The sequence below is a fragment of the Oncorhynchus mykiss genome, unplaced genomic scaffold, assembly GCF_057628025.1.
Source record: "Oncorhynchus mykiss isolate SJ-2025 unplaced genomic scaffold, ASM5762802v1 scaffold101, whole genome shotgun sequence".
NCBI lineage: Eukaryota > Metazoa > Chordata > Actinopteri > Salmoniformes > Salmonidae > Oncorhynchus > Oncorhynchus mykiss.
The window spans coordinates 1,787,144-1,810,850 of record NW_028322100.1 but is presented as its reverse complement, the minus strand read 5'-3'; the positions used below and the strand labels follow the sequence as shown (position 1 = coordinate 1,810,850).

Below are 23,707 nucleotides of genomic sequence, written 5' to 3'. Positions count from 1 at the left end.
GACAACCATCTCTGCAGCACTCCACCAATCAGGCTTTTATGGTAGAGTGGCCAGACTGAAGCCACTCCTCAATAAAAGGCACATGACAGCCCGCTTGGAGTTTGTCAAAAGGCACCAAAAGGACTCTCAGACCATGAGAAACAAGAATCTCTGGCCTGATGAAACCAAGATTGAACTCTTTGGCCTAAATGCCAAGCTTCACGTATGGAGGAAACCTGGCACCATCACTACGGTGAAGCATGGTGGTGTTAGCATCATGCTGTGGGGATGTTTTTCTGCGGCAGGGACTGGGAGACTAGTCAGGATGGAAGGAAAGATGAACAGAGCAAAGCACAGAGAGATCCTTGATGAAAACTGCAACAAACTGCAACAGACACTCAAACTAGACAGTTTTATCTCCATCTCTTCATTCAAAGACTCAATCATGGACACTCTTACTGACAGTTGTGGCTGCTTTGTGTGATGTATTGTCTCTACCTTCTTGACCTTTCTGCTGTTGTCTGTGCCCAATAATGTTTGTTCCATGAGTCAGTTAACAACCATGTTGTGTGTGTGTGTGTGTGTGTGTGTGTGTGTGTGTGTGTGTGTGTGTGTGTGTTGATAGGTCTCCATGTTGTTGTCATGTTGTGTTGCTACCATGCTGTGTTGTCATGTGTTGCTACCATGCTGTGTTGTCATGTGTTGCTGCCTTGCTATGTTGTTGTCTTAGGTCTCTCTTTATGTAGTGTTGTGTTGCTACCATGCTGTGTTGTCATGTGTTGCTGTCATGCTATGTTGTTGTCTTAGATCTCTCTTTATGTAGTGTTGTGTTGCTACCATGCTGCTGCCATGTTGTGTTGCTACCCTGCTGTGTTGTCATGTGTTGCTGCCTTGCTATGTTGTTGTCTTAGGTCTCTCTTTATGTAGTGTTGTGTCGTCTCTCTTTATGTAGTGTAGTGTTGTCTCTCTTGTCGTGATGTGTGTGTTTGTTCTATATTTTCATTTATTTATTTTAAATGTTCAATCCCCGTCCCTGCAGGAGGCCTTCTGGTAGAACCTCATTGTAAATAACAATTTGTTCTTAACTGACTTGCCTAGTTAAGAAAGGTTAAGTATCAAATATGGGTTAACTGCCTTGTTCAGGGGCAGAAGGACAGATTTTTACCTTGTCAGCTCGGGGATTCGATGCAGGAACCTTTTGGTTACTGGCCCAACAGTAATGGTTCACATGCTAGCACGGTACTCATCAACGCTATGTTTATTGAATCTCAAAATAACAATGCACTCACACTGCAAAAAAAAAATAGCTTACAAAATTCACATTAACAATTCAGATGGAAAGTACTTAATGAATTTATGTTCACATACATTCAGTAGGCCGACCTACATTCACCGTGCATTGAGATGTTTCTACATGTGTTTATGTTCACATACATTCAGTAGGCCGACCTACATTCACCGTGCATTGAGATGTTTCTACATGTGTTTATGTTATAATACATCTGACATACACTGAGTGGACAAAACATTAGGAACACCCTCCTGATATTGAGTTGCACCTCCCCCTTTTGCCCTCAGAACAGCTTCAGATGTTTGTGCATGGACTCTACAAAGTGCCGAAAGTGTTCTACAGGGATGCTGACCCATTTCACACTTTAGCAGACGCTCTTATGACTTGAGTTAAGTGCCTTGCTCAAAGGCAAATCGACAGATTTTTTCCCCCCTAGTCTGCTAGGGGATTCAAACCAGTGATCTTTCAGTTACTGACCCAACGTTCTTAAGTGCTAGGCTACCTACAGTAGCACCCTGTACTTCCCCCAGTTGTTCTCAAATTGGCTGGATGTCCTTTAGGTGGTGGACCATTCTTGATACACACGGGAAACTGTTGAGCATGAAAAACCTAGCAGCGTTGCACTTCTTGACACAAACCGATGCGCCTGAAACGTTATGGGCGGTAGGTGTTATGGGCGGGACCTAGGGTGGCTGGCCCGCCCTACCTACCTCCTTGCCCGTCCAAATAAAATATAGAAATATTGATCATTTATTTGACCAAGACGCGCGCAGACAGAAATACGCATCAATCTCAGATAAAGCATTCGAGCGAGCGAAAAAGCATCCCTCTGTCTCTATGGATTGCTATGGATTGTTTGCCTATTCCTATTTGGGAAACCAGCAATTTGGGCAGTGCGCATGGCAATAGACCTCGCTGATTATTGAGTTGTGGCTGTCAGTGAAAAACATCTCAAATGTGTGAAGATAATGTGTCTCGAGACTAATTTAAAAATGTTGCTACAAGAAGTAGGGGAGAGATGTGTGGTGAAGATATGGGCGTCTCTCTCCAGCATGTCCCCCTTGCGGTCTCCTGACAATTATTGCACATTCATTGTTGTGAATTGTTTGCTCTTCGATTGTTTGTTTTGTTCAATTCTCCATCATATATGTAACCAGTAGGCATAGTAGATGTGCCGTTCATCCCGTCATTTGGTTACATTTCTGTTAATGCATGTATTACAGTCATTTACCGTTCTCCTTCCCGGAGTGGAAAAACGTTGTTTGCAGAGTTCACAACCTGATACACTTGTGAGAAACAACAAGTACGGGTTTATTTTATATCCATCTGAGAGAGCAATGAGCATGTATGTGGGTTCTCTGTCCTGATAACGTTGAGTCATAGCTCAAGTCAAGACAGATGTAAAGGGAGGCTGAGTAGAGCGAATCATGAGAACCTGCATTTTCATCAGGATATTTAGCTGTTTTCATTTGTCGGCTTTAGGCCTATGTAATCTATTGTTTATTTGTAGGCTTTAGGCCTATGTAATCTATTGTTTATTTGTCGGCTTTAGGCCTATGTATTCTATTGTTTATTTGTCGGCTTTAGGCCTATGTATTCTATTGTTTATTTGTCGGCTTTAGGCCTATGTATTCTATTGTTTATTTGTAGGCTTTAGGCCTATGTATTTTACTGTGTTAAGGTGTTCTTAACGTTTCGTATACTCAGCGTATGTTTATACAGTAAAATCATAAAATCAGTTTTCTCTATGTCTGATCCATAGAGGAGAGAGGAGTTCAGGGGTTAGTCCTGGGGGGCGTCTAGGGTCTCCAGCGTCAGCCACAGCCCCCCCTCGGCCCTGAGCACCAGCTGGGGTAGCCTCCTCACCTCCACCCCCCCAGGGGTCAAACGGAACCTCCTCAAGGTCAGCGCCACCACCACACGCAGCTCCGCCATGGCAAACTTCTGACCTATACAGTTCCTATAGCACAGAATGATCTGTGATGGTTAATATTGTATCATCATAGCCTGGTCTCCGGATCTGTTTGTACTGTCATGCCATGCACAAACGGATCAGGGAACAGGTTCTAAACATTAGGCTATGTTATGCCTGGGCTGTGATGCTAATGTGTATAAAGATAATGTCAATTAGAATCCACACCTAGGTCCTGAAGAGAAAGGTATGAAGGCATGGGATGAACGGTCCTTTGAGTTCTCAGGGTCGAAGCGCATGGGGTTGTAGACCTGGAGAGAAGAAGAGTGAAATGCCATCAGACTAAAGTGACTGTCAGCGGCACTGTGAGAGGATATTAGGAGCTCGTCAGAGCCCTGAGTGTCGATGGAGTAAACTGTACTAACGTCTGGGTCAGGCCAGATCTCAGGGTTGTGATGGTTCCCATAGATGCTCACCAGACAGATGCTACCTGACGTGGAAAAAAGACATTAGACATTAGTATTAGAAACGCACAGGCTCCGCACACCTGAGGATCTGTCTTCTTCAGCTATCTATTTCCTGTGTTTACGTTGCCTTTCCGTTTATAGTCTATAAAAACGCTGAAGCTTCGCCAGGGATTTAACGCACCGTCTCCACACTACCAGTCAAAAGTTTGGACACACCTACTCATTCCGGGGTTTTTCTCTTTGCATATTTGAGCTGTTCTTGCCTTAATATGGACTTGGTCTTTTACCAAATAGGGTTATCTTCTGTATACCACCCCTACCTTGTCACAACACAACTGATTGGCTCAAACGCATTAAGAAGGAAAGAAATTCCACAAATTAACATTTTACAAGGCACACCTGTTAATTTAAATGCATTCCAGGTGACTAGCTCATGAAGCTGGTTGAGAGAATTCCAAGCGTGTGCAAAACTGTCATCAAGGCAAAGGGTGGCAACTTTGAAGAAACTCAAATATAAAATATATTTTGATTTGTTGAACACTTTTTTGGTTACTACATGATTCCATATGTGTTATTTCATAGTGTTGATGTCTTCACTATTATTCTACAATGTAGAATTTTTTTTTTTTAAATAAAGAAAAACCCTTGAATGAGTAGGTGTGTCCAAACCTTTGACTGGTATTGTATGTCACAAAAAAAGAGAATACATTTTTCGTGGAATTTAAAAAAAAGTTGAAATGTTCACAAATTAGATCAGCTGAAATGACAGCAACTTCTGAAATGAACACCTGGATTGTTTCAGTAAAGCATGTTTAATCTAGACCCAAGAGTGTTGATTTGTAATCAGAGTGTATCCTGCTATCCACACATTTGTTGAATTATGCAACAGAACGCGACAACAACAGTAATTCACGAGGCAGTCTAGACAGAGCAGGCATTCTAGACAGAGCAGGCAGTCTAGACAGAGCAGGTAGTCTAGACAGAGCAGGCAGGGTAGACAGAGCAGGTAGTCTAGACAGAGCAGGCAGGGTAGACAGAGCAGGTAGTCTAGACAGAGAAGGCAGGGTAGACAGAGAAGGCAGGGTAGACAGAGCAGGCAGGGTAGACAGAGCAGGTAGGGGAGACAGAGCAGGCAGGGTAGACGGAGCAGGCAGGGTAGACAGAGAAGGCAGGGTAGACGGAGCAGGCAGGGTAGACAGAGAAGGCAGGGTAGACAGAGCAGGTAGTCTAGACAGAGAAGGCAGGGTAGACAGAGCAGGTAGTCTAGACAGAGCAGGCAGGGTAGACAGAGCAGGTAGTCTAGACAGAGCAGGCAGGGTAGACAGAGCAGGTAGTCTAGATAGAGAAGGCAGGGTAGACAGAGCAGGTAGTCTAGACAGAGCAGGCAGGGTAGACAGAGCAGGTAGTCTAGACAGAGCAGGCAGGGTAGACAGAGCAGGTAGTCTAGACAGAGCAGGCAGGGTAGACAGAGCAGGTAGTCTAGACAGAGCAGGCAGGGTAGACAGAGCAGGTAGTCTAGACAGAGCAGGCAGGGTAGACAGAGCAGGTAGTCTAGACAGAGAAGGCAGGGTAGACAGAGCAGGGAAGGTAAACAGAGCAGGTAGGGGAGACAGAGCAGGTAGGGTAGACAGAGCAGGTAGGGTAGACAGAGCAGGTAGTCTAGACAGAGCAGGTAGTCTAGGCAGAGCAGGTAGTCTAGACAGAGCAGGCAGGGTAGACAGAGCAGGTAGTCTAGACAGAGCAGGTAGTCTAGACAGAGCAGGTAGTCTAGTCAGAGCAGGCAGGGTAGACAGAGCAGGCAGGGGAGACAGAGCAGGTAGTCTAGACAGAGCAGGTAGTCTAGACAGAGCAGGTAGTCTAGTCAGAGCAGGCAGGGTAGACAGAGCAGGCAGGGGAGACAGAGCAGGTAGTCTAGACAGAGCAGGCAGGGGAGACAGAGAAAGTGTTTGGTGGTTGTAGCCCTGTTCCTCCCCTTTATGTCTGACCCGTCCCCCTGCCCTCACCCTGTGGTATGACCCGTCCCCCTGCCCTCACCCTGTGGTATGACCCGTCCCCCTGCCCTCACCCTGTGGTCTGACCCGCCCCCCTCCCCTCACCCTGTGGTCTGACCCATCCCCCTGCCCTCACCCTGTGGTCTGACCCGTCCCCCTCCCCTCACCCTGTGGTCTGACCCGTCCCCCTCCCCTCACCCTGTGGTATGACCCGTTCCCCTCACCCTGTGGTATGACCCGTCCCCCTCACCCTGTGGTACGACCCATCCCCCTCACCCTGTGGTATGACCCGTCCCCCTCACCCTGTGGTATGACCCGTCCCCCTCACCCTGTGGTATGACCCGTCCCCCTCACCCTGTGGTATGACCCGTCCCCCTCACCCTGTGGTATGACCCGTCCCCCTGGCACCGTCATGTCCTTCGTGTATCGTCTGGTGACAGCAGACACGGGGGAGTGCAGTCTCAGAGACTCTTTAATACACATGGTGGTGAAGGGGAGGCTGCTCAGGTCCTCCCTGCAGAAACACAACACACCAGGCACTCTTTTATGGATCATTCACACACACAGAAAGGACTGGTCTGTTTTGAGAGTCTTGGCCTACAGAGATCCCCAGACTCCTCTTATTAACGTGGTATCCTCTCTGTGGTTTTGAGTGTCTTGGCCCACAGAGATCCAAGACTACTCTTATTAACGTGGTATCCTCTCTCTGGTTTTGAGTGTTTTGGCCCACAGAGATCCAAGACTACTCTTATTAACGTGGTATCCTCTCTGTGGTTTTGAGTGTCCTGGCCCACAGAGATCCAAGACTACTCTTATTTATTTGGTATCTTCTCCTTGTATCATATAAAGAACTAGACTGATGAGAACACATTCCTGCCATGTTGAGATGAAGAGAGGACGGGACTTTTCATTATTACAAATGTGACCTATTTGAGAAAGGCCTGTGGTATGAACCGTCCCCCTGCCCTCTGCCCTCACCCTGTGGTATGACCCGTCCCTCTGCCCTCATCCTGTGGTATGACCTGTCCCCCTCACCCTGTGGTATGACCCGTCCCCCTGCCCTCACCCTGTGGTATGACCCGTCCCCCTCCCCTCACCCTGTGGTATGACCCGTTCCCCTCCCCTCACCCTGTGGTATGACCCGTCCCCCTGCCCTCCCCCTGTGGTATGACCCGTCCCCCTCACCCTGTGGTATGACCCGTCCCCCTCACCCTGTGGTATGACCCGTCCCCCTCACCCTGTGGTATGACCCATCCCCCTCACCCTGTGGTATGACCCGTCCCCCTCACCCTGTGGTATGACCCGTCCCCCTCCCCTCACCCTGTGGTATGACCCTTCCCCTCACCCTGTGGTATGACCCGTCCCCCTCCCCTCATCCTGTGGTATGACCCGTCCCCTTCCCCTCACCCTGTGGTATGACCCGTCCCCCTCACCCTGTGGTATGACCGTCCCCCTCACCCTGTGGTATGACCCGTCCCCCTCACCCTGTGGTATGACCCATCCCCCTCACCCTGTGGTATGACCCGTCCCCTTCCCCTCACCCTGTGGTATGACCCGTCCCCCTGCTCTCACCCTGTGGTATGACCCGTCCCCCTCACCCTGTGGTCTGACCCGTCCCCCTCACCCTGTGGTATGACCCGTCCCCTTCCCCTCACCCTGTGGTATGACCCGTCCCCCTCACCCTGTGGTATGACCCGTCCCCCTCACCCTGTGGTATGACCCATCCCCCTCACCCTGTGGTATGACCCGTCCCCTTCCCCTCACCCTGTGGTATGACCCGTCCCCCTCCCCTCACCCTGTGGTATGACCCGTCCCCCTGCTCTCACCCTGTGGTATGACCCGTCCCCCTCACCCTGTGGTCTGACCCGTCCCCCTCCCCTCACCCTGTGGTCTGACCCGTCCCCCTCCCCTCACCCTGTGGTATGGCCCGTCCCCCTCACCCTGTGGTATGACCCATCCCCCTCACCCTGTGGTATGACCCATCCCCCTGACAGAAACAAAGACAGACAGGCAAGCAGACAGACAGACTGACGGACGGACAGACAGACAGGTGCTGACCAGTCTAAGTCCTCTGTCTTTCGGTCTTGTAGCAGGTCGTTGACCTCGGCTCTACAGCGGTCCTGGTAGTCCTGATGCTGAGACAGGTTATACAGAACCCAGCTGATTCCACTGGCCGTGGTGTCATGACCTGAGAGAGAATAAAGTCTCAAAGTGGTTTATGATAGAATATACTGCCAGGGTAAATACAGTAGTTTATGATAGAATATACTGCCAGGGTAAATACAGTAGTTTATGATAGGATCTACTGCCAGGGTAAAGACAGTAGTTTACGATAGGATATACTGCCAGGGTAAAGACAGTAGTTTATGATAGGATATACTGCCAGGGTAAATACAGTAGTTTATGATAGGATATACTGCCAGGGTAAATACAGTAGTTTATGATAGGATATACTGCCAGGGTAAATACAGTAGTTTATGATAGAATATACTGCCAGGGTCAATACAGTAGTTTATGATAGGATATACTGCCAGGGTAAATACAGTAGTTTATGATAGAATATACTGCCAGGGTAATTACAGTAGTTTACGATAGGATATACTGCCAGGGTAAATACAGTAGTTTATGATAGAATATACTGCCAGGGTAAATACAGTAGTTTATGATAGGATATACTGCCAGGGTAAATACAGTAGTTTATGATAGGATATACTGCCAGGGTAAAGACAGTAGTTTATGATAGAATATACTGACAGGGTAAATACAGTAGTTTACGATAGGATATACTGCCAGGGTAAATACAGTAGTTTATGCTAGGATATACTGCCAGGGTAAATACAGTAGTTTATGATAGGATATACTGCCAGGGTAAAGACAGTAGTTTACGATAGGATATACTGCCAGGGTAAATACAGTAGTTTATGATAGGATATACTGCCAGGGTAAATACAGTAGTTTATGATAGAATATACTGCCAGGGTAAATACAGTAGTTTATGATAGGATATACTGCCAGGGTAAATACAGTAGTTTACGATAGGATCTACTGCCAGGGTAAATACAGTAGTTTATGATAGGATCTACTGCCAGGGTAAATACAGTAGTTTATGATAGAATCTACTGCCAGGGTAAATACAGTAGTTTATGATAGGATCTACTGCCAGGGTAAATACAGTAAAGGATAGGGTGGATCTGAACACTCGAGGATCACCTCCAAACATGAAAGTGTCTGCCTCTGCTTTTATCTCCTCATCTGTGAGACCATGACCATCCTCATCCTTTGACAGCAGTAACAAATCAATGAAGTCTGCTACTCTTTTCTTCTTCTTCTCCTCCCCTCCTGTGGTGTCAGTGTGGCTCTCTGCCTCCCCCCGGTGGAGAAGCTGTGCTCTGCGCTCCTGGACAACAGTCCTGGTGAACCTGTGTATAGGGTTGTAAGAACTCGAGTTACTTTCTGAAAATTCCAAAGTATTCCAGAAATCCTGTTTGGAGGAATCTTGGATTTCCAGTTTCCAGGTATCTTCCAAAAGGAATTTCAGGAAAACATTAGAATTTCAGGGAAATCTTCAGCCAATCTTCTTACCCGTGTACTACACTACAGGCCTGTTTGAAGCGCTGTCCCTCTGGGGACCTCCAGTACAGATAGTCCCAGTGGTGCAGGATACGTCCTCTCCGCTCGATCACCAGGGTACTCAGCTCAAATATGGCTGCTATGTACTCACTGGAACTCCTGGACGAAAGGAAAGGAGCCATCAGACAGAGTTAGATAGAGGAGGGAGGATGGAGACAGGGTTAGATAGAGGAGGGAGGATGGAGACAGGGTTAGATAGAGGAGGGAGGATGGAGACAGGGTTTATAGAGGAGGGAGGATGGAGACAGGGTTAGATAGAGGAGGGAGGATGGAGACAGGGTTAGATAGAGGAGGGAGGATGGAGACAGGGTTAGATAGAGGAGGGAGGATGGAGACAGGGTTAGATAGAGGAGGGAGGATGGAGACAGGGTTTATAGAGGAGGGAGGATGGAGACAGGGTTAGTTAGAGGAGGGAGGATGGAGACAGGGTTAGATAGAGGAGGGAGGGTGGAGACAGGGTTAGATAGAGGAGGGAGGATGGAGACAGGGTTAGTTAGAGGAGGGAGGATGGAGACAGGGTTAGAGAGAGGAGGGAGGGTAGAGACAGGGTTAGATAGAGGAGGGAGGGTGGAGACAGAGTTAGATAGAGGAGGGAGGGTGGAGACAGGGTTAGATAGAGGAGGGAGGGTGGAGACAGGGTTAGATAGAGGAGGGAGGATGGAGACAGGGTTAGATAGAGGATGGAGACAGGGTTAGTTAGAGGAGGGAGGATGGAGACAGGGTTAGAGAGAGGAGGGAGGGTAGAGACAGGGTTAGATAGAGGAGGGAGGGTGGAGATAGAGTTAGATAGAGGAGGGAGGGTGGAGACAGGGTTAGATAGAGGAGGGAGGAGGGAGACAGGGTTAGATAGAGGAGGGAGGATGGAGACAGGGTTAGATAGAGGAGGGAGGATTGAGACAGGGTTAGATAGAGGAGGGAGGATGGAGACAGGGTTAGATAGAGGAGGGAGGATGGAGACAGGGTTAGATAGAGGAGGGAGGATGGAGACAGGGTTAGATAGAGGAGGGAGGATGGAGACAGGGTTAGATAGAGGAGGAGGGTGGAGACAGGGTTAGATAGAGGAGGGAGGATGGAGACAGGGTTAGATAGAGGAGGGAGGGTAGAGACAGGGTTAGATTGAGGAGGGAGGATGGAGACAGGGTTAGATAGAGGAGGGAGGATGGAGACAGGGTTAGATAGAGGAGGGAGGGTAGAGACAGGGTTAGATAGAGGAGGAGGGTAGAGACAGGGTTAGATAGAGGAGGGAGGGTGGAGACAGGGTTAGATAGAGGAGGGTAGAGGGGACTATGGTTACTGGGCTCTTGTCTCAGTATCAGAGGTAGAAGGTTACTGGACTCTTGTCTCAGTCAGTATCAGAGGTAGAAGGTTACTGGACTCTTGTCTCAGTATCAGAGGTAGAAGGTTACTGGGCTCTTGTCTCAGTATCAGTGGTAGAAGGTTACTGGGCTCTTGTCTCAGTCAGTATCAGAGGTAGAAGGTTACTGGGCTCTTGTCTCAGTATCAGAGGTAGAAGGTTATTGGGCTCTTGTCTCAGTATCAGAGGTAGAAGGTTACTGGGCTCTTGTCTCTGTATCAGAGGTAGAAGGTTATTGGGCTCTTGTCTCAGTAACAGAGGTAGACGGTTACTGGGCTCTTGTCTCAGTATCAGAGGTAGAAGGTTATTGGGCTCTTGTCTCAGTATCAGAGGTAGAAGGTTACTGGACTCTTGTCTCAGTATCAGAGGTAGAAGGTTATTGGGCTCTTGTTTCAGTCAGTATCAGAGGTAGAAGGTTACTGGGCTCTTGTTTCAGTATGAGAGGTAGAAGGTTACTGGGCTCTTGTCTCAGTCGGTATCAGAGGTAGAAGGTTACTAGGCTCTTGTTTCAGTCAGTAACAGAGGTAGAAGGTTACTGGGCTCTTGTAATATTAAACATAGACTACTCACTCCTGGCAGTTGCTGTTGTAGCTGAAGGTACATCTGAGCAGACTGTCCAGAGTCATCAGGCTGATGTGATTGAACATGTCCTGGCGGCTCTCTCCCTCGGCCACCAGGCGGCGCCACTTAGACTGACGCCAACCAACAGGGGAGAGACCATAGAGTTAATTAGAGGAGTCATCTTTGTATCTGTCCTATTAAGGTGTCTGTGACAGCCTCAGTAACACTGCCCGTTCTATCTCCATTTTGAAGTAGTCCATTTTCTTATTTCTTAGTGTTTTTAAAAAGCCTAAAGCTAATATTGGTGATTTACAGCCACCTGCAGTGCTGGAGTCCTGAATCATATCTTGTGTCATGTATTTATTGTGGCCACTAGATGGCAGTGATATAGCTTAAAGCCATTTACAAACACTGCAGCCAGGCGACAATGCTCTGATATTTGGCTGATCACTTAAAACCCATAGGAATCCCCACCAAGTTGACTTCTTTAAAATGGTGGAATCACTCAAAGGCAATGTACATGCTAAAGTGGGTTATGTCCATAACAAGTCCTCCAACTAACTCTATGGGAGACATTTGTGTTGCCTACCTCACCACATCGCCACACTACCTCTTACATTCTTACACCAGGTGAGGCTGGTGGGAGGAGCTATAGGAGGACGGGCTCATTGTAATGGCTGGAATTGAACCGATATAGCTCCTCCCACCAGCCACTTCTGTCTGATACACTGTATCTGAAACCTAATCATCTGAAACCCAACCAAAACAAAAAGCAAATGCATCAAACTCATTGGATGTAAAACTCATTGGATGTTGTCATTGCGTGCTATGAATACGGGACCAAATACTTCACTTTTTACTAGTTCGCTCCCCTAAAATGGGAGGTCTATGTACAAAAACTGCTGTAATTTCTAAACTCTTCACCCGATATGGATCCAAAGTTTTCAAGTATAGAGCTAAAATAAGTTTTAAAAAAATACTTTACTGTCCCAATAATTACGGAGGGCAGTTTAAAAACAGAGAAGCTGATGCAAAAAAAAATAAACTTGTAAACTATACTACTTGTTTCTCTAACATATTTAATGGGCCAAATGAGTTGATTTCTTGATTGCTACTTAAATGAACCCACGTAATGGCTGCTGTTGCTCCATAGACTCACATGCATGATGTCTGAGGAGTGGTTGAAGATCTTCACATAGTTCTTGAGGATGTCGAAGTGGAATGCAGGAGTGAGTAGACGTCTACGACGAAACCAGTCGTCTCCGTTACTCAGGAGAAGACTCTGTCCTGTATGACAATATTACTGTAACTGTGACCAGGATAGAGGATCTGAGAGAACTGTATATAGTATAGGAAATATTACTGTAACTTGACTACGACAGAGGATCCTAAAGTACTGTATATAGTATAGTAAATATTACTGTGACTGTCCCTGGTACAGAGGATCCTAAAGAACTGTATATAGTATAGGAAATATTACTGTGACTGTCACTAGGACAGAGGATCCTAAAGTACTGTATATAGTATAGGAAATATTACTGTAACTTTGACTAGGACAGAGGATCCTAAAGTACTGTATATAGTATAGGAAATATTACTGTGACTGTCACTAGGACAGAGGATCCTAAAGTACTGTATATAGTATAGGAAATATTACTGTAACTTTGACTAGGACAGAGGATCCTAAAGTACTGTATATAGTATAGGAAATATTACTGTGACTGTCACTAGGACAGAGGATCCTAAAGTACTGTATATAGTATAGGAAATATCACTGTGACTGTCACTAGGACAGAGGATCCTAAAGTACTGTATATAGTATAGGAAATATTACTGTGACTGTCACTAGGACAGAGGATCCTAAAGAACTGTATATAGCATAGGAAATATTACTGTGACTGTCACTAGGACAGAGGATCCTAAAGTACTGTATATAGTATAGGAAATATTACTGTGACTGCCACTAGGACAGAGGATCCTAAAGTACTGTATATAGTATAGGAAATATCACTGTGACTGCCACTAGGACAGAGGATCCTAAAGTACTCTATATAGTATAGGAAATATTACTGTGACTGTCACTAGGACAGAGGATCCTAAAGTACTGTATATAGTATAGGAAATATTACTGTGACTGTTACTAGGACAGAGGATCCTAAAGTACTGTATATAGTATAGGAAATATTACTGTGACTGTCACTAGGACAGAGGATCCTAAAGTACTGTATATAGTATAGGAAATATTACTGTGACTGTTACTAGGACAGAGGATCCTAAAGTACTGTATATAGTATAGGAAATATTACTGTGACTGTCACTAGGACAGAGGATCCTAAAGTACTGTATATAGTATAGGAAATATTACTGTGACTGTCACTAGGACAGAGGATCCTAAAGTACTGTATATAGTATAGGAAATATTACTGTGACTGTCACTAGGACAGAGGATCCTAAAGAACTGTATATAGTATAGGAAATATTACTGTGACTGTCACTAGGACAGAGGATCCTAAAGTACTGTATATAGTATAGGAAATATTACTGTGACTGCCACTAGGACAGAGGATCCTAAAGTACTGTATATAGTATAGGAAATATCACTGTGACTGCCACTAGGACAGAGGATCCTAAAGTACTCTATATAGTATAGGAAATATTACTGTGACTGTCACTAGGACAGAGGATCCTAAAGTACTGTATATAGTATAGGAAATATTACTGTGACTGTCACTAGGACAGAGGATCCTAAAGTACTGTATATAGTATAGGAAATATTACTGTAACTTTGACTAGGACAGAGGATCCTAAAGTACTGTATATAGTATAGGAAATATTACTGTAACTGTCACTAGGACAGAGGATCCTAAAGTACTGTATATAGTATAGGAAATATTACTGTGACTGTCACTAGGACAGAGGATCCTAAAGTACTGTATATAGTATAGGAAATATTACTGTGACTGTCACTAGGACAGAGGATCCTAAAGTACTGTATATAGTATAGGAAATATTACTGTGACTGTCACTAGGACAGAGGATCCTAAAGTACTCTATATAATATAGGAAATATTACTGTGACTGTCACTAGGACAGAGGATCCTAAAGTACTCTATATAGTATAGGAAATATTACTGTGACTGTCACTAGGACAGAGGATCCTAAAGTACTGTATATAGTATAGGAAATATTACTGTGACTGCCACTAGGACAGAGGATCCTAAAGTACTGTATATAGTATAGGAAATATTACTGTGACTGTCACTAGGACAGAGGATCTGAGAGTACTGTATATAGTATAGGAAATATTACTGTGACTGTGAGAGAGGATTTGATTTGAGAGTGTATTGTATGGGTAAAGTAAATGAAAGGTGTTCATGTTTTGTACTTACCCAACCATGGTCTCAGGAACCCATAGAAAAGCTCATCTTTGACTGTGATGGAAGCTGCAAGGATGGAAAAAATGGTGAAGGTGATTCAGAAAAATAATCACTGTAGGTCTACTTGCTAAGGAGAAAAGCAGACAGCATGGCAGCAGGAAGTAGAGGGTGTAGAGGGTACGGCAGCACCACCTGGTGGTGAGATGGTAAAACCATGCGATGGAGTTCTTTTTTCCACAAGCCTTTTTCTCATGACAAATTAACTCAACTTTAAACACACTGGCTAGCTAGCACACTAGAGCCAGTAGCACAATGGACAACCAAATCACATGTTTAGACCTATCTTCTCTGTCTAAACCGACAAACAGTTAAGCCTAATTGAGATGTGAGGTAGCCTATCTAATTTGCAAAATTAAGACCTACAAGAGTCAATATATAACCAATTCTAAATGACACGGTAGCCGTTAGGGGGGTTATAACCAATTTTAAATGACACATTGGCCATAAGGGTGGTTATAACCTATTCTAAATGACACAGTAGCCATTAGGGTGGTTATAACCTATTCTAAATGACACAGTAGCCATTAGGAGGGTTATAACCTATTGTAAATGACACATTGGCCATTAGGGTGGTTATAACCTATTCTAAATGACACAGTGGCCATTAGGGTGGTTATAACCTATTCTAAATTTCAAACTAGCAGTTAGGGGGGGTTATAACCTATTCTAAATGACAAACTAGCAGTTAGGGGGGTTATAACCTATTCTAAATGACACACTAGCAGTTCGTAAAAAAGCCTAAACTAGACGAGAAGCATCTTTTATTCCAAAACTTTAGCTCGTGATTGGAACACATATTTCCCCACTTTAATCAATCAGTACATTTTGAATGTGTGATAAGGCTGTCGTGACTTGGCAAAAAAAATGTAGCTTGTGTCCTGTTTGTGTATCCCATCAGTGTGTTTTTGTAGGCAGCTATGTCTGTAGGCCTAATGGGAGCTTGGGTGAGCAGGACGGGAGTGTGTATGGGAGCTCGGGTGAGCAGGACGGGAGTGTGTATGGGAGCTCGGGTGAGCAGGACGGGAGTATGTATGGGAGCTCGGGTGAGCAGGACGGGAGTGTGTATGGGAGCTTGGGTGAGCAGGACGGGAGTGTGTATGGGAGCTCGGGTGAGCAGGACGGGAGTGTGTATGGGAGCTCGGGTGAGCAGGACGGGAGTATGTATGGGAGCTCGGGTGAGCAGGATGGGAGTGTGTATGGGAGCTTGGGTGAGCAGGACGGGAGTGTGTATGGGAGCTTGGGTGAGCAGGACGGGAGTGTGTATGGGAGCTTGGGTGAGCAGGACGGGAGTGTGTATGGGAGCTTTGGTGAGCAGGACGGGAGTGTGTATGGGAGCTTGGGTGAGCAGGACGGGAGTGTGTATGGGAGCTTGGGTGAGCAGGACGGGAGTGTGTATGGGAGCTTGGGTGAGCAGGACCCCCCCCTATTCAAAACATCTTGCTGCAGCTATGACAGACAGCCTATTAGTCTATGGGCCAGTGGGAAAATGTATCCACTTTAGGGTGGCAAAGCTTTGATGGTATTCAGTTGTTCTCCACAAGCCCCTGATCATATTAAATACATAACCTCTCCAAATAAAATGATGTTTTCACACATTTATATACAGTATCTTGTTGAATACGAGTCTAAAATGTTTGAAGGCTGATTAAAGAATGTTGAAGAGAAGTTGGAATGTTCACATGCTCATTGAAAATGACTGTTTCAAACAGCATTGGATCCTTCCTATTGGATGGATGTTATGTTATAAACCACGAGATTGGTCCATTTTTTTGGGGGGGGCTGTTGTGTCTAATGATTTACCTCGACTGATTCACCATTGAAACCAGAGTGTTTCAAATAGCAGAACAACATTTTTGTTTTTAGGGAAGTCGGTCACGGAAATAAAGATATCTATATCTGGTACCATGTTGTTTTTCTAGTTGACACAATACTCTGCTGTATATTAACACCCAGCATGCTGACAGGGAAGGTGTGATCTGTAAGATACCACAAACAAACAACTTAAGTAGTAATAGAAAGTATTTTTTTTACTTAAGTACTTCACACCCTCGTCACGTGGTAACAGAGCACATCCCTATACTGCCCATTCTGTCTCCTTGCACCACTACATGAATACGTGTATAACATTGGTACCCCTCAAGGTGGCCCCATAGACATGTCATTACCAGTCCCAATAGTTTCATACCTTAAATAGTGTTGTGTCATCAAGTGAATAATATATCAAATTGAGTTAGTATGAGAAGATTGTTCCCTGACAACACCGAACTAGATTTCATTCCCTCAGTCTATGACCCCTAACTAACTGCATAAGGGGTCGTAACATATAATGTAGTGATGGCCACATTTAGCTACCATGTTATTGATATCGAAATATTACCCACGGACATGGATGGATCTTACTGAAAATGGTTTGTTAGACTTTGCCAGCCCAAAGTAGACAAATGTGTGAAATGTGGCCCTCTGGTCCATGGACTAAATGAAGTGGTATTCCGTATACAGGGCACACTGTTCATTAGGGCACACTGTTCATTAGGGCACACTGTTCATTAGGGCACACTGTTCATTAGGGCACACTGTTCATTAGGGCACACTGTTCATTAGGGCACACAAGTAAAAAAACTTTTGAAACATTTAGCAATGGGAAATGAAAATGAGCACTTCTTATTGGACAATTCCAGTTAGTCCCTCCCGGGTTACAGTTGGTTTTCTTCAGTTTGGTGCCCTAATGAACAGCACCCAGGAGTGAAAGATGTATGTACCTGGTGCCAGCAGCAGAGGCTTGATGTAGTCAGGGTGGAAGAGTCGTACCAGGGAGTAGAAGGGGCCCAGAAACCAGGAGCAGGAGTGGCTGTAGGTTCTTACCAACTGATCCACCGCCTGCAGGCCCTCCTCCGTGCTCCGCATCTACACACACACACACACACCACACACACACACACACACACACACACCACACACACACACACACACACACGTAGGTAGAAACACACACCACACACACACACACACACACCACACACACACACACGTAGGTAGAAACACACACACACACACCACACACACATACATAGGTAAACACACACACACACGTAGGTAGAAACACACACACACCACACACACACGTAGGTAGAAACACATTTTGTTTATAATATATGAATAAAGATAAACAAGTATATTTCATTAGGGAAACAAAGAAAGGCCTACAGTGTTGGGGAGGCCTACATCAAAGGCCTACAGTGTTGGGGAGGCCTACATCAAAGGCCTACAGTGTTGGGGAGGCCTACATCAAAGGCCTACAGTGTTGGGGAGGCCTACATCAAAGGCCTACAGTGTTGGGGAGGCCTACATCAAAGGCCTACAGTGTTGGGGAGGCCTACATCAAAGGCCTACAGTGTTGGGGAGGCCTACATCAAAGGCCTACAGTGTTGGGGAGGCCTACATCAAAGGCCTACAGTGTTGGGGAGGCCTACATCAAAGGCCTACAGTGTTGGGGAGGCCTACATCAAAGGCCTACAGTGTTGGGGAGGCCTACATCAAAGGCCTACAGTGTTGGGGAGACCTACATCAAAGGCCTACAGTGTTGGGGAGGCCTACATCAAAGGCCTACAGTGTTGGGGAGGCCTACATCAAAGGCCTACAGTGTTGGCAACATTAGGGAGGCTGGGGGGGGGAGGTTCCTCCAGCATTGGGACATTTGAAGGTAATGTTTCATGCTGTACTATTGCTGAAACCAAACTTCCATGTGCAATATCCAGTCACGGGAGTCACAAAAACCCACTGCTGAAACAACAGCAGTACTGATACAAAGCTACTCCTTTCTAGCCGCAGGCTGGGGGATAGTGGTGTGGAACGAGTGGCCAATAAACACTTTACAAGGAGATGTTTTGTACTGTAAAGGGCAGGACGACTGGAGTTGTAAAAACAGACTCGTTTTCAGTGTTGACGACTGGAGCTGTAAAAACAGACTTGTTTTCAGTGTTGACAACTGGAGCTGTAAAAACAGACTCGTTTTCAGTGTTGACGACTGGAGCTGTAAAAACAGACTCGTTTTCAGTGTTGACGACTGGAGCTGTAAAAACAGACTCGTTTTCAGTGTTGACGACTGGAGCTGTAAAAACAGACTCGTTTTCAGTGTTGACGACTGGAGCTGTAAAAACAGACTCGTTTTCAGTGTTGACGACTGGAGCTGTAAAAACAGACTCGTTTTCAGTGTTGACGACTGGAGCTGTAAAAACAGACTCGTTTTCAGTGTTGACGACTGGAGCTGTAAAAACAGACTTGTTTTCAGTGTTGACAACTGGAGCTGTAAAAACAGACTCGTTTTCAGTGTTGACGACTGGAGCTGTAAAAACAGACTCGTTTTCAGTGTTGACGACTGGAGCTGTAAAAACAGACTCGTTTTCAGTGTTGACGACTGGAGCTGTAAAAACAGACTCGTTTTCAGTGTTGACGACTGGAGCTGTAAAAACAGACTCGTTTTCAGTGTTGACAACTGGAGCTGTAAAAACAGACTCGTTTTCAGTGTTGACGACTGGAGCTGTAAAAACAGACTCGTTTTCAGTGTTGACGACTGGAGCTGTAAAAACAGACTTGTTTTCAGTGTTGACAACTGGAGCTGTAAAAACAGACTCGCTTTCAGTGTTGACAACTGGAGCTGTAAAAACAGACTCGTTTTCAGTGTTGACAACTGGAGCTGTAAAAACAGACTCGTTTTCAGTGTTGACGACTGGAGCTGTAAAAACAGACTCGTTTTCAGTGTTGACAACTAGAGTTGTAAAAGACAGACTTTAGTTTTCAGTGTTGACAACTATAGTTGTAAAAGACAGACTTTAGTTTTCAGTGTTGACAACTAGAGTTGTAAAAAACAGACTCGTTTTCAGTGTTGACAACTAGAGTTGTAAAAGATGGACTTTAGTTTTCAGTGTTGACAACTAGAGTTGTAAAATACAGACTTTAGTTTTCAGTGTTTGTGGTGCAACACTTACAGTAGCTTACCCTTCTGAACAACAGGAAGAACCTTTTCCTGTCAACAAAGCACTGTTGCCTAACAGTCAGCTTCACTAGCCTAATACAAAATGGTGGTCACTGAGACTTAAAACATCCACTGAATTCACAACAACAACAAAACCATTTCCTTTCCCTGGAGCAACATACATTTAAATTAATATTGGATCAGCTTTATTAACCAAAGTCAACAAAAAAAATCATCTCAACATGCAGGTTGTAGTGTAGGGGTTAATGTCCTATCAATTCCATCCATTCATTCAGTCTGTACACATACATACACACACACACACACACAGAGAGTCTGTTTTCTCACCTCTCCCAGGTGTCCCATCAGCCAGTTTTGTGTGGGGGGTTTACTGAAGCACCGGAGACGTCTGGTGAACTGAGCATGGCTCCACAGCAGACAGACGACACGGAGGGACAGGAGGAGGAGGACAACCAGAGCAGAGAGCTGGAGGAGAACATAGAGGGAGCAGAGAGGAGACAGGAGACGACCCAGACCCAGGAGTCCATCTAGCAGACGATCCAGCACGGCATCAATAACAGCCATCCTGCATAGAAACAATACCATCAACCTTAAGTCAAATAAAGCTATTCTACTCTACTGTTTTCTATTCTGTTTTCTATCCTAGGGTTTTCTATTCTGCTCTACTGTTTTCTACTCAACTCTATTCTACTCTATTATATTCTACTGTTTCCTACTCTACTCTATTCTATTCTATATTACTCTATTCTATTGTTTTCTACTCTACTCTTCTACTGTTTTCTACTCAACTCTATTCTACTCTATTATATTCTACTGTTTCCTACTCTACTCTATTCTATTCTATATTACTCTATTCTATTGTTTTCTACTCTACTCTTCTACTGTTTTCTACTCAACTCTATTCTACTCTATTATATTCTACTGTTTCCTACTCTACTCTATTCTATTCTATATTACTCTATTCTACTGTTTTCTTCTCTACTCTATTCTACTGTTTTCTATTCTACTCTATTCTACTGTTTTCTATTCTACTCTACTCTACTGTTTTCTACTCTACTCTTCTACTGTTTTCTACTCAACTCTATTCTACTCTATTATATTCTACTGTTTCCTACTCTACTCTATTCTATTCTATATTACTCTATTCTACTGTTTTCTTCTCTACTCTATTCTACTGTTTTCTACTCTACTCTATTCTACTGTTTTCTTCTACTCTATTCTACTGTTTTCTATTCTACTCTACTCTACTGTTTTCTACTCTACTCTATTCTACTGTTTTCTTCTCTACTCTATTCTACTGTTTTCTATTCTACTCTATTCTACTGTTTTCTATTCTACTCTACTCTACTGTTTTCTACTCTACTCTATTCTACTGTTTTCTTCTCTACTCTATTCTACTGTTTTCTATTCTACTCTACTCTACTGTTTTCTACTCTACTCTATTCTACTGTTTTCTTCTCTACTCTATTCTACTGTTTTCTATTCTACTCTACTCTACTGTTTTCTACTCTACTCTATTCTACTGTTTTCTATTCTACTCTACTCTACTGTTTTCTACTCTACTCTATTCTACTGTTTTCTATTCTACTCTACTCTACTGTTTTCTACTCTACTCTATTCTACTGTTTTCTATTCTACTCTACTCTACTGTTTTCTACTCTACTCTATTCTACTCTACTCTACTGTTTTCTACTCTACTCTATTCTACTCTACTCTATTCTACTCTATTCTACTGTTTTCTTCTACTCTATTCTACTGTTTTCTTCTACTCTACTGTTTTCTACTCTACTCTACTGTTTTCTACTCTACTCTATTCTACTCTACTCTACTGTTTTCTACTCTACTCTATTCTACTCTACTCTACTGTTTTCTACTCTACTCTATTCTACTCTACTCTATTCTACTCTATTCTACTGTTTTCTTCTACTCTATTCTACTGTTTTCTTCTACTCTATTCTACTGTTTTCTTCTACTCTATTCTACTGTTTTCTATTCTACTCTATTCTACTGTTTTCTATTTTACTCTATTCTACTCTTCTCTAGTCTAATCCATCCTGTATGATAGAGAGTAGAGACACAACAAGGGTTGAGAACACATAGAAAAACGTCCCGCTTGGTCAACAGAAACAGAAGCTCTTCAACACGATGCATCTCAAATGATGCTGTGCTCATAGACTGTGAAGTAGGCCTACACAGTGCAAAGAGAATCCAATTCTCGGTGAATAACAATATATCCTAAACCAACTCAGTACTCTCGGTATGATGGCTTTTCTAGCTTCAATAAATAATGACTGACATCTACAGTAGTCCTAATTATAGCTGGTCGTCTGCTCACACAGATACTTGCCTTAGAAGATCTGACTGGCTTGCTTTAGTTCCTCTCGTGCATTGAGACAGTCTCACCCTTTCAACATCTCTTTATCTTAATCTCTTCCACCACACACTGGCTCAACACACAACAGGAACCTACAACAGGAACCTACAACATGCTCTAACCCTATGGGCCCTGGTTAAAAGTAGTGCACTAGAAAGGGAATAGGGTGCCATTTGGGAGACATCACCATGCGGGTGTTGATATTTTAAAGGATGTGTTGCGCTGTATTATATATTATACAGTTACATTGCATACTGTAGGCATGTAGGCAATTTTCTTCCCACTCCTTAAAACTACAACTCCCATATAGCCTACTCCGTGATTCTCCACAGCTCTCCCACATTCTGATACTCAGTGGCATCATTTATTATCATAGCCCAAAGGTGGTTTTTCAATTCTTCCAATGTTACATGACTTTGCCAATTAACTTGTTCTTAAAAAAACGTAATAATTGTTTAATGTTTCTGTATCAATCATAAAAAAATCGCTTTGGGGTCATCTTAATTCCACCTATAGTAATTTCATGAATATAGACTTTATTTCAATCTCGGTTTCTCTGGATGTCATGCCTGCTCGCGCTCTTCCCTCCAGGCTCCCCAGCATTACGCACTCCAGCCACCATCATCACTGTCACCTGCCTGCCCCCGTCATGCGCATCACGATTATTGGACTCACCTGGACTCAATCACCTCTGTCATTCCCTCCCCTATGTCTGTCTGTCCCCTGCTTCAGCATTCGTGTTTGTGTGTCTCTGTATACCCGTGCGCTGACGCTGTTCCTGTTACCTGTCTGCTCCGAATAAACGTTCAACTCCCCGTATCTGCTTCTCATCTCCAGCGTCGGTCCTTACAGAATGTTGAAGCCACCAAACGAAGCATCGGGAGTGCTTGCTTTCCGGTTGGTGGTGACGTCGGGGGGCGCCACTGATGGAACCGGGGATGTATAAGCCAGCGCGCTGGGCTGTCACGCCCTAGTTGGCTCGAGAGGTTTCTTACCACGGTTGGCTCGGAAGGCGCCCATCCCATGTCAGTCCTCAGGATCGTCGCTACACCTCCACCGGTGTTGTGCCGAAAGTCCTTCACGTGGACGGGCACACACTCAATTCTTCATTGTTGCAACTTTCTGGCTAGTTGAGATTTCTGCTCTTCACTCCGTTGTCAGTTCACATTTCACTGATCTTAGTAGCAGAAAGCAGGTTTTATTTGTGTCCTTCAAGGCAGCTGTCAGTGATCCCGTTAGGCTGCGTTTCATAAAAAAAATGTTTGTGGCGGTTTTGTTCTCGGGGGAGGCACAAGTAATGTCTGCAGTTTTGGGTTTGGCTATTTTGTTTTAAGTTTATTAGTCTATAAATCTCTTTGCCAAAATTCGTCATCTCGCCCATGTCTAATTTGACTAATAGTTCTGAAATGTTAATTGCTTGCCTACATTTTACTCCCTCTGTTTAATATAACACATACTTTAATGAATTTCGGCTGCCTATCCTGCTGAATTTTGTTCTATAGAACAAAATATATATTCTATATAGTGCCACAAAGTATGACTCTGGTGACAAAATTAAGTTAATTATTGGGGGGGTTGGCAAGTCCATCTGTATTCGCTGTAGCTGGTAACATACCACCACAGTCAGAGGCTGGCACTAAGATAGCATCGAATGAGCTGTATTCCGCCATAAACAAACAAGAAAACGCTCACCCAGAGGAGGCGCTTCTAGTAGCCGG

The 23,707-nt window shown here is 44.5% G+C and overlaps 1 protein-coding gene across 6 annotated transcripts; it reads right to left on the bottom strand.

Annotated features, from left to right (window-relative positions):
* Positions 1-1,219: 1,219 nt before the first annotated feature.
* LOC110531710 (cytochrome P450 4F3) lies at positions 1,220-23,244 on the bottom strand. 6 transcript variants are annotated; one of them, XM_090228798.1, is made up of 13 exons: positions 22,775-23,244; positions 19,943-20,180; positions 17,382-17,526; positions 14,575-14,628; positions 12,345-12,472; positions 11,195-11,316; positions 9,223-9,369; positions 8,851-9,059; positions 7,699-7,828; positions 6,021-6,154; positions 3,608-3,672; positions 3,411-3,493; positions 1,220-3,230 (listed from the first exon to the last, which is right to left on the bottom strand). In XM_090228798.1, the coding sequence occupies exons 2-13, from the start codon at positions 20,177-20,179 to the stop codon at positions 3,053-3,055; spliced, it is 1,632 nt and encodes a 543-aa protein (XP_090084924.1). In that variant the 5' UTR covers position 20,180; positions 22,775-23,244; the 3' UTR covers positions 1,220-3,052. The 6 variants fall into 6 exon arrangements, 4 of the variants coding, with proteins under 4 accessions (XP_090084924.1, XP_090084925.1, XP_090084922.1 ...); XM_090228799.1 differs by having other exon boundaries at positions 22,985-23,217; XM_090228796.1 differs by having other exon boundaries at positions 22,665-22,875.
* Positions 23,245-23,707: the final 463 nt, after the last annotated feature.

Coding starts and splice junctions, on each gene's coding strand:
- LOC110531710 (XM_090228796.1), bottom strand. CDS start 22,687: ATGACAGAGGTGATTGAGTCCAG. Junction 20,181..22,664: donor ACAGAGGTGATTGAGTCCAG/GTGAGTCCAATA, acceptor GTTTCTATGCAG/GATGGCTGTTATTGATGCCG. Junction 7,829..8,850: donor AGACACTTTCATGTTTGGAG/GTGATCCTCGAG, acceptor ATTCTCTCTCAG/GTCATGACACCACGGCCAGT.